The sequence below is a fragment of the Mesitornis unicolor genome, unplaced genomic scaffold, assembly GCF_000695765.1.
Source record: "Mesitornis unicolor isolate BGI_N332 unplaced genomic scaffold, ASM69576v1 scaffold39820, whole genome shotgun sequence".
NCBI classification, from domain to species: domain Eukaryota; kingdom Metazoa; phylum Chordata; class Aves; order Mesitornithiformes; family Mesitornithidae; genus Mesitornis; species Mesitornis unicolor.
This window is the reverse complement of record NW_010161002.1, coordinates 8,010-18,515: the sequence shown is the minus strand read 5'-3', so window position 1 is coordinate 18,515 and position 10,506 is coordinate 8,010. Positions and strand designations below refer to the sequence as shown.

Genomic DNA, 10,506 nt, shown 5'->3' with positions numbered 1-10,506 from the left:
CCGAAGCAGAATCTGCTGCGGCTGCTGCTGCGGCCGAAAATGAGAGCAGCGGCACGGCCGCAGCCGAGGAGCAGGGACAGGCCACGTCTGCAGCCGCTGCACAGGAACAGGGTGGGGAGTCTGCAGCGAGCGTGGCAGACGACTCCTCCAAGCAGGACGGCTCAGCAGAGTGAGTGAAGTGACAAAGTGTGTGGCTTTGCTGCACTTTGGTCTTTCTTCCAGGGCCTGGTTTGTATTCAGTTGTAGGTGGCCAGGTGTCTTTGACAGTTGTTTCTTCAGTGAATCATGAGCATCAATCAATGGCAGCAGAGAAGAATAAGAGAGGAGGAAGTATTACACCTAATTTTAGAAAAATTAACACCCTGCCCTTGCCAACCCTCTCCCAAAGCTCTGAAACCCTACAGAGAACATGAGTGGCATCAACGTTTCATAAATTTTCAATAGCTGTGAGAGTTTCCCAGGGTAACATTATGTGCTTACCCTGGCTTTTTCCTCTTCCATGTGTGCAATTGGCTCTCATTAGAAGAAAATGCAATGCTAAATAGATCTTTATGTATGCCACCAGAAATGAGATCCTTTGTTTTTTAATAATGGAGAATTGATTATGTGGAGATTTATAGCTTATGATAATTTATCATTCAAAGGAAAAAATGAACTGTGGGGGATTGTAGCCAGCAGCAATGTCATTAAGGGCAAAAGGCGTATTTTTAGGCATCCCCTTTATATATTTATGTAATATATCTATATTCCTGCTAAAATTCAGCATTAGATTTTTTAAATCATTTCTAGGTAACTTGAGCAAGTAGCCAATTGCATAAGTGATGGTACTTTTCTGAAATAGTTTGCTGCTTTTTGATCAGTTGTGCAGGGTGTCCACAAGGAAAAGTCTTGTACAGATGGTGGTGTTCACCATGTGTAGCATTCTTACTTTTCTTTGAATTGCTAGTTGAAAACCTCATTATATCTGATCATGGTGGTTTATGACTCTTCAGTGGCTCTAAACTGAAATTTTACTCTTTAAAATGCTTTGAGGAAAAACGTCTTTACTGTGAGGGTGCCAGAGCATGGCCCAGGCTGCCCAGAGAGGTTGTGGAGTCTCCTTGTCTGGAGACACCCAAAGCCCTGGCCGTGTTCCTGTGTGACTGCTCTGGTGCTCCTGCTCTGGCAGGGGTTGCACTGGGGGAGCTTTCCAGGTCCCTTCCAACTCCTCACATTCTGTGATTCTGCTTATTCTGTTTTATATAGTGCTGCTAAGAAAGAGGATGATGATGCCCAGCCGGCTAAGAAAACCTATACGTGGAATACAAAGGAAGAAGCAAAGCAAGCATTTAAAGAACTGTTAAAAGAAAAGGTATTTCAGTCAACTGTTCCTAAGGCTTTATTGAACTACAAAAATTGCATTTGTCAGTAATTGCCAGACTCTCTTGTGAAGAATTTCTCACTGTTGTAGAAGAGAACTTTTGTACTAGACAAGAAATGAGGGAAAGGAAGGCCACAGTGGAAACAATACACAGTTTAAATTTTGTCCTTCAGCTCTTTGGGCGAGTGAGGAGGTGCTGAGATTTCATCAGGGCTCTCAGTTCAGTTTTTTCATGCTTGCTTCCTGTTACATGATCCCCATGCTGTAATGCAAACTTGTAATCTGGTCTTTGTCCAAAATTCAAACTGGAATGGTGAGTAATTTGATGGACAGCTTCACGAGATGCTTCACAGAGACACAGTGTAGGGGTCCATATGGAAAAAGGACAAACTGTTAGATTTAATATGCAGTGTTTCCATAAGCCAGTCTGATTTAAAGACACTTTTTCCCCCCCCTCTGAAGTAGTAATCCTAAATCTGTATTTGTGTTGTGGAAATTATGGTTGCCAGTGTTTCTGTCTGACAGTGAGGTGTGTTTCTAATAAAAGTGCTGCCTGATTGTCTGAGCCCTCAAATTTTGTATCTTTGTTTCAAAGTTGGAGATGAAATGGGAGTAAAACGAGACTGGCTTTGGTTTTCCCTCAGTAGATGGGGTCTGTTTGAGTTTTGTCTGGTGAGTGTTGACTCACTAGCTGTATAGCAGGCAGACTTCCAGCAGAATTTATTGTATGTATTGCCACTTATTGTAAATGGCAGTCGTCTCAAAAGTACTTTTGCTTCATTTTCCATGTTGACTGTTAAAAATTAAACAAAAAATAATGACAAAGAATGGCTTAACCTCAGAAGTATGTTTAAAGTATACGTTTTAAGGTATCTGTCACTGTTGGGTGTTGGTGCTGTATGTAACCCGTTAATAATTTCATGTCTTCACAGCGAGTGCCATCTAATGCTTCCTGGGAGCAAGCAATGAAAATGATCATTAATGATCCTAGATACAGGTATTGCTTGCTTCTTTGTGCGTTACATTTCTGTACAAATACTATTTTATGTAGTTTGACTTTGCTGATGCACCTTTTGATTGCTTTAATAGGTATTTGTGCATTTCCCAACGTGTGCCATTGTCAGGGAACTTTGCTCCTTTACTACATAGAGAAATGGAAGTCCAAGGCTTAATTTTTCATTTTGCCAAGACATGGCAGTTGTTGGTTTTATTTTGTACTTTTCTTGGGAATAAAAGCACACATATACAATGACAGGCCTTTCCAGATTCCTTTTTTAAATAAAACGTTGGCAGAAAAGCGGTTGACATCCATGATAAGATCAGTATTGTAATGGGAAATGAGTAAATGTAACCTGAAAACATGATAATAGCTTGTAGTTTATTATTAGCTGCTTTTATTAATGAGTGCTTGCTGTTACTGCTTTTTTTGAAACCATCTACCATAATTCTGAGGGAGAGACACGGTGATGACTGGACACTTAGATTATACATTTTGTCTCAAAAATCTGGATTATTCAAATCTCTTTGGTTTTGTTTTTCCAATTGAATTTCCCTTTTCTATAATTGACGTTGTTTTCTTTTTCTTTGACAATGAAGTGCTTTGGCAAAACTAAGTGAGAAAAAGCAAGCCTTTAATGCTTACAAAGTCCAGACAGAAAAAGAGGAGAAAGAAGAAGCAAGATCCAAGTACAAAGAAGCTAAAGAGTCCTTCCAGCGCTTTCTTGAAAACCATGAAAAGATGACATCCACAACGAGATACAAGTAAGATCTGAAGTGAAGTTCCTGTCTACACTCGCTTGCCAAATTAAAAATTAAATCTTACTGCCATGCTGTTGGCAAATTCTGACCTTTGTGTGCACTCAGCCTGGAAAGCCTAGAACTAAAACTGTTACAGGAACACAGATATCCTCATTTTCTTAGACCTCAGCAAAAAAAACAACTCCACTTCTGTGGAGGGGACTGCATAGTGGCATCAGCTTTAATTTTTAACCATTTGCTTTGTTTGTAAGAGATAGAAAGGTGTCACAGAAAAGGTTTTCTAAGAGAGGAAGTTAGGGAGATGTCACACAAAAGCATTACTACTTAAAACAGAGTTCATTAATGTTACTGTGAGCCATGGGACAATTTCAGTCAGTGTTCACCAGTAGATGATTGTGTTTTTCCTTGTTCTGTGCAGAAAAGCTGAACAAATGTTTGGGGAGATGGAAGTCTGGAATGCGATATCTGAGCGTGATCGTCTGGAAATCTATGAAGATGTCTTGTTTTTCCTGTCCAAGAAAGAGAAGGTAACTTTCTCCAAACTTACCTTTTCACTGTTGTGTGAAAATTAGTTTGTACCTCTTAGTAAAGAAATCTTGCAAGCAGTGCAAGTTGTATTGCTTTACAACTAAAGGCTAAACCAAAGGTTAAATTGTGTGTTTCCTTGGAGAACATGCTTGAGGGTTCATGTCTTGTTGTCTGTAAGACCTCAGATGTTTTAAAAAATGTGTTTGCTCTGCAGGAACAAGCCAAACAGCTACGAAAGAGGAACTGGGAAGCTTTAAAGAACATACTGGATAACATGGCTAACGTCACCTACTGCACTACTTGGTCGGAGGCTCAGCAGTATCTGATGGACAATCCCACGTTTGCAGAAGACGAGGAGCTTCAGAGTATGTCAAAAGTTGCTTTTGGAGGAGGGAATGGATCTGTCTTTAGCAGTGCAAATACTTACACTGCCTTCTGCTGGACTGAGCTCCTGCTGTTTGTTTTCCTAGAAAAAGGTGATAGAGGTGAGGGTACCACAGCATGGCCCAGGCTGCCCAGAGAGGTTGTGGAGTCTCCTTGTGTGGAGACACCCAAAGCCCTGGCCGTGTTCCTGTGTGACTGCTCTGGTGCTCCTGCTCTGGCAGGGGTTGCACTGGGGGAGCTTTCCAGGTCCCTTCCAACTCCTCATACTCTAATTCTGTGAAAAAGTAATTGGTGTTTGCCCTTTAGAGTAAAAGGTAGTTTTTCCATTATGGGCACTTATTTCTTATAAATGAGTCAGTCCTGTGTTTTAAGAGCAGCATATGCATTTACACAGCTGCTAAAGCACTGGACAGAGGTGCTTTGTGTTATTCTGTGTTTTTGAGATACCTGTGGTAATGCAGGGAGGTGCACAAGCATTCATCCACCGTGCTTTTTGCATGAGGGCTCCTGTCCTGCACACTGGCAATGATGATTTATCCAGGTTGAGGGAGGTTGGGTTTTACTGCTGTGCAGGTCTGCATCTGTTTTGGTGCTCAGCGAAGCTTCACTCACAGTAAAAACTCTGGAACTTCCTACAGTCAGTGGGAAGAAATACCTGATTTTGACTCTTACCACTGTTATCTGTTGCCAGACATGGATAAGGAGGATGCGCTGATCTGTTTTGAGGAACACATCAGGGCGTTGGAAAAAGAGGAGGAAGAAGAAAAACAGAAGAGTTTGCTTAGAGAAAGAAGGCGGCAGCGTAAAAACAGAGAATCTTTCCAGGTTGGTGGACTTCGTCTTAGACATGTCGTGTCATTAGATACCTTATGTGGGGTTTTTATTACTCAGGGTAGGCTACCAGGTACTTATAATGCACCAGTTTAACAGCGTTTTGCCTGCAGTATAATACATCTGCGTGCCAGAAAGCTGCAAGAGTAGGGGAGAGTAAGAGGAAATAGATATATATTAATAATAGAGGAAATAGAGTGGGAAGGAAATGCAATTGGAACACTGTAAATGGTGGAGGAAGGCAGGAAGAAATGATGATGGAAAAGATATTTCAATAAAACTTTAACAAAAATGGAAATGCAGTAATGAAGAATATCCATCCCAGCTGTCAGCCACGTACAACCATGATGAATGACTTGAGATTTCCATTTTGCTTCTATTTTGTAGCTGTTTCTAGATGAACTTCACGAGCATGGGCAGTTACATTCGATGTCCTCTTGGATGGAGCTGTACCCAACCATAAGCTCTGACATCAGGTTCACTAACATGCTTGGTCAGCCTGGTAAGAATACTGTAAGAAAGTAAGGTAAAGGTCTTGGATGTGGGGCAGAATAGAGCAGGGATATTTGTATATTTTCTAAATGTTAAAAAAATGCAGCTCTTTTATTAGAGCTAGCTTTTGACTTATCTAGTTTTTTCATCAGGATCAACAGCACTTGATCTTTTCAAGTTCTATGTTGAAGACTTGAAAGCGCGATACCACGATGAGAAGAAGATCATAAAAGATATCTTAAAGGTGAGAGGGGAAAACCCTGATGCCAAGTATATCAGGGTATTTGCTACTGGGAGGTGGGATTTCACATTGGTTTAATGTAACGTGCACTAGCGCTGAAGTGAGAGTTCCTGATGCCAAATTTTCTTGCAGGATAAAGGATTTCTGGTAGAAGTGAACACTTCTTTTGAAGACTTTGTTACGGTCATCAGCTCAACTAAAAGAGCAACTACTTTAGATGCAGGGAATATCAAGCTGGCTTTCAACAGTGTAAGTATTAATATATAGGAATGGTCAAAAAGCTTTAATATTAAATCTCCTGTAAAAACAAGAATTGGCATTGATTTTCACTGCACTGCTGTGACTATTCTCATATTTGAGAAAGATGCTGTGCTTGTAGAGTTGCTTATCCTGATAACAGTTCCCAAAGTAACGATTGCAGAGATATATCAGATGACACTGAGTTGGGAGGGAGTGTTGGTCTGCCTGAGGGTAGGAAGGCTCTGAGAGGGACCTGGACAGGATGAACCCATGGGCTGAGGCCAATGGGATGAGCTTCAACAAGGCCAAGGGCCGGGTCCTGCACTTGGGTCGCAATAACCCCATGGACGCTACAGGGGACGAGTGGCTGGAAAGGACCTGGGGTGTTGGTGGCAGCAATGCCCATGAGGCAGCAATGTGCCCTTGAGCCAAGAAGGCCAACGCCATCCTGGGCTGGATGAGAAGGGGTGGTTGTATAGTTTAAAAATAATAGAATTTTCCTGTATGCCCAGTGACTAGTAGAAAACTGTAAAGGTGAACCATCATTTGGCTTCCCAAAAGTGGCATTAAATTGAATTATTAATCTTCCATTTTGCTGTTTTCCAATGATCTTATGTTTTCTGTTTGGCACAGCTGCTGGAAAAGGCAGAAGCCCGTGAACGGGAGCGGGAAAAGGAGGAAGCTCGCAAGATGAAGCGGAAAGAGTCGGCCTTCAAGAGCATGCTGAAGCAGGCCACCCCTCCCATCGAGCTGGACGCCGTCTGGGAAGATGTGCGTATCCACACTTACACGTGATGTGAATACCTTCACTCTGCTGATACTTGTGTTTGAGTACCAGTTAAACCAAAAAAAACCCCAAAACTCAGCCAACAAACCAAAAATTAATAACAAATCCATACAACAACCCCCAAAACTCAATTGAAATCACAGAATCCCAGAACGTTGGGGATTGGAAGGGACCTCCAAAGCTCATCCAGTCCAATCCCCCTGCCGGAGCAGGAACACCCAGATGAGGTTACACAGGAAGGCGTCCAGGCAGGTTTTGAATGTCTGCAGAGAAGGAGACTCCACAACCTCTCTGGGCAGCCTGGGCCAGGGCTCTGTCACCCTCACTGAGAAGAAGTTTCTTCTCCAATTTCAGTGGAACCTCCTGTGTTCCAGTTTGTGTCCGTTACCCCTTGTCCTATCATTGTTTGTCACCGAGAAGAGCCTGGCTCCATCCTCGTGACACTCACCCTTGAAATATTTATAAACATGAATGAGGTCTCCCCTCAGTCTCCTCTTCTGCAAACTAAAGAGCCCCAGCTCCCTCAGCCGCTCCTCATAACGGAGGTAAAGCACTCTGCTTAGTTAAGTCTTAAACTTTTTCTGGTAAGAGAACTTCTCAAACCCTTCCCTCTCAAAGTATATTTTCTATAAAAACATGTGATTTAAGTTTTGCATTACTTAAATAGCATATGCAGGAAATAACCAGTCCATTCCTGCATGCCTCCAGCTGCCGGAGCCTTCCTGGAAACCATGCTGGCTGAAGATGGCATCAAAAATAAATAGCCTGGTGACACTACCATGGCTTCTTCAACTGATTAAATCATGTCTTTAGTAGTAGTAGTAGTAGTATCATCATCATCATCATCATCATCATTATTATTATAATTATCATTATTATTTCTGAATGGCTGTATTTCATATCAGTGTTTCATTGCTATGTTTCTTACAGATCAGAGAGAGATTTGTGAAGGAGCCAGCGTTTGAAGACATCACTCTGGAGTCCGAAAGGAAAAGAATATTTAAAGACTTCATGCATGTACTAGAGGTAATTATTTTCTTTTCCCCTGATTTAGAAAAGATACCAAAAAATTCTTAGCTGCTTGGCTGTTAAATTGTGTCAGATTGAGAGAGGTTTAACAGAATTCTGCTGGTTTCTGTTGATTCTGCAGGATGTGCTCTTTGGGGTTTGGTTTTTGTGGTTTCTGGAGTTTGTAAGAGACAGTAAAATGGCTTAAGTTCAGAATTTCAAATGAAGTACACAGAGTATTCTGGGCCATCCTAAGCAGGGGCTTTGATTTGGAAGCATTGAAACCATATTTGGGTAATGGGAGCTGTGTGCATCCACACCTGAAGTCGTTTGCTTCCTCGCTGCTAAATGTTACAGCTTCACCTTGCAGCTGTTGATGGTTTTGACCAAATGAGTGCTCAGTTAATGTTTTTAATGCCTGCTATCACAGATGCCCTGTGGCTGATGATCGCTGCAGTTCCTTGCTGTGCCTTGCAGACCGATTATAACCTTTGCCTTCCTTGTACTCTAGCACGAGTGCCAGCATCACCATTCAAAGAACAAGAAACACTCGAAAAAGTCTAAAAAACACCACAGGAAGCGGTCGCGGTCCCGTTCGGTAAGGTTTAGGTGTTCATCCTGCCTCAAAGTGGGCTTTCCTAACTGTTTGTGGTGCTGTCGTCTTGCTGACCGCATCATTTTGTACCCAAAGGGCTCCGAGTCTGAGGACGACGACAGCCACTCAAAGAAGAAGAGGCAGCGTTCAGAGTCCAGATCGGTCTCCGAGCGCTCTTCCAGTGCAGAATCCGGTAAGAGAGCGTTTTGGGTTTGGGTTGTAATCAGTATTGCTGTTTTATCGCTGGGTCTTCATAGTTTTATTGATGTGTTTGCCTGCAGAGAGGAGTTACAAGAAGTCAAAAAAGCACAAGAAGAAGAGCAAGAAGAGAAGACACAAGTCTGTAAGTGCCGCTCACTGGAGTTGGCTCATGGGCATCTCGGCACCTCAGGGCTTCAGGAGCCCTTTTTGGGTGTCCGTGGTCACCCAGCTGCTGCTGTGACAGGGACCATGTGAGGTCAGGCTGGAGCAGGGGTTGTCATACGCACCTTGGTATCAGACCATTGCAGACTGCTGACGTTGGGGGTTTTAACACGTGAGCAGCTGCAAAGGGCTGTGCTCACAGCCTGGTGTTTGCTGTTTGTCATGGCGAGTTTTGGGGCTCCTTTTGGCGGGGGAGCAATCCCAGCCCTCTTTTCTTTTGCCTTATACTGAGCATCGCTCCCTTTCTCTGCTCCTGCGTCAGGGTTACGTTAGAAACTCTGATATTTGAATGTGCTGGAGCAGCAAAAGGACCTAAAGAGCAGAAAGAGGCTTTCATTCTGTATCATTTGAGGCCAAATAACATATTTTGTCTTGGATAAAGAAAGAATTTGGGGTCTCTGAGCTTGTGCTGGCTTCAAAACTCTCCCAAAAAGCTGTACTCTTGAGTTTCTCTGATTTCTGAGCAGTTCCTTCAGCGGACACAAGGAGGGGATGTCGGTTGGTGGCCATTGGTGCTCAAGGGCTGCACCACGAACAGGGTCACATCAGCTCAGCAACAGAACGTGGAGCAAAATCCCAGTGGGAGGCAGCAGCCTCTCAGAACAGTTGATACCCAGTAAAGCCCAGCAGCTGCTGGCTGCACTGGATGTGCTGCTTTAGTCACTTTAAGCAGTTTTTCTGATACGGTCTGAGTTGAAACGAAGCCGGGCTCTTCTGAGGTGTGGTTATTCTGTAAGCTAACGTTTAATATTAACATTTTAATATTTCTCTGTTTGCCCAGGATTCACCAGAATCGGACATCGAACGAGAAAAAGACAAAAAAGAAAGAGACAGCGAAAAGGATAGAGCAAGGCAGAGGTCGGAATCAAAGCATAAATCTCCTACTAAGAAACGGCCTGGAAAAGATTCGGTGAGCTTGCGTCTTTCCTTTTGCTCCAGTGCTTTGGGCTTCACAACCGCAGAGTGGTTTTGGTTGGAAAAGACCTGTGAGGTCGAGTCCAGTTGAGGTACCGGTGGGATGATGCAGCACAGCACACGGCTTTGTAGGTGTGCTGCAAGTGGGGGTTTGGGAAGGGCTCAGAACGGTGATTTCAGAGGCACATATCAGTGTTTGAATGCAGAATGTCAACCTCTGGCTCAGCGTCTTTGGGGTCTCAGGGGGGGAAGGACCCGCGCAGGCCATGCAAGGAAGGGGAAACCCTTCTGACCCCGCACCTCTCTCACAGGGGAACTGGGACACGTCAGGCAGCGAGCTGAGCGAGGGGGAGCTGGAGAAGCAGCGGAGGACGCTGTTGGAGCAACTGGACGAAGATCAATGAGAGCGTTATTTATACCAAATATGTTTACATTGCGGCATAATAAAAGAATCCAATGTCTAATGCAGGACGTGGGTGCTGATGTCCTCGGTTCCATGGTTGAGTAACAGCGGGGTTTGATTTTTACCCCAGAAATCCATTCAAGTACTAGAATTACAGCATCAAACCTAGAAAAGCGAGTGCAGTTTGGGGCAGGACGGGCGCTCGGCTCCACGGAGCGGGGTCTGGGGCAGCGTTGGCACCTTTCTAGCCAAGCATCTCCTAGAAAGGCCGTGACGCTGCAGTGCCCGGCTGCTGTAGGCAGATACAACTTCATTTTTTAGACAGATTATTAATATAGCTTCCTGTGCTTTCATTTGTTTCATGGATCTGTTTTTATTTGGGAGAGGGGAAGGCGAGGGGCGTAACGAAGCCATTTCTTGATCTGTTCTGCAAAAAAAAAGACCGGCTTTTGGAGTTGCTCTTTTGTGAACCGTGTCGCTGGCCAAACCCCTTTGAGGTTTTGTACAAAGATTTGGCTTTTCCTGGCCACTTTTTATGGTG

The 10,506-nt window shown here is 43.6% G+C and overlaps 1 protein-coding gene across 1 annotated transcript in view; it reads left to right on the top strand.

Moving 5' to 3' along the window:
- The window catches only part of PRPF40A (PRP40 pre-mRNA processing factor 40 homolog A (S. cerevisiae)), a 20,063-nt gene extending 10,030 nt beyond the window's left edge, over positions 1–10,033 (top strand). Inside the window, exons 10-26 of the mRNA XM_010191689.1 lie at positions 1–169; positions 1,246–1,351; positions 2,293–2,357; positions 2,957–3,121; positions 3,537–3,645; positions 3,861–4,011; positions 4,722–4,855; positions 5,249–5,363; positions 5,506–5,597; positions 5,727–5,843; positions 6,468–6,605; positions 7,552–7,647; positions 8,141–8,227; positions 8,321–8,417; positions 8,506–8,567; positions 9,429–9,557; positions 9,874–10,033. Of these exons, the coding sequence (XP_010189991.1) occupies positions 1–169; positions 1,246–1,351; positions 2,293–2,357; positions 2,957–3,121; positions 3,537–3,645; positions 3,861–4,011; positions 4,722–4,855; positions 5,249–5,363; positions 5,506–5,597; positions 5,727–5,843; positions 6,468–6,605; positions 7,552–7,647; positions 8,141–8,227; positions 8,321–8,417; positions 8,506–8,567; positions 9,429–9,557; positions 9,874–9,966 (1,925 nt within the window). The 3' untranslated portion in view covers positions 9,967–10,033. The remainder of the gene's footprint in view (positions 170–1,245; positions 1,352–2,292; positions 2,358–2,956; positions 3,122–3,536; positions 3,646–3,860; positions 4,012–4,721; positions 4,856–5,248; positions 5,364–5,505; positions 5,598–5,726; positions 5,844–6,467; positions 6,606–7,551; positions 7,648–8,140; positions 8,228–8,320; positions 8,418–8,505; positions 8,568–9,428; positions 9,558–9,873) is intronic.
- The last annotated feature ends 473 nt before the right edge of the window (positions 10,034–10,506 follow it).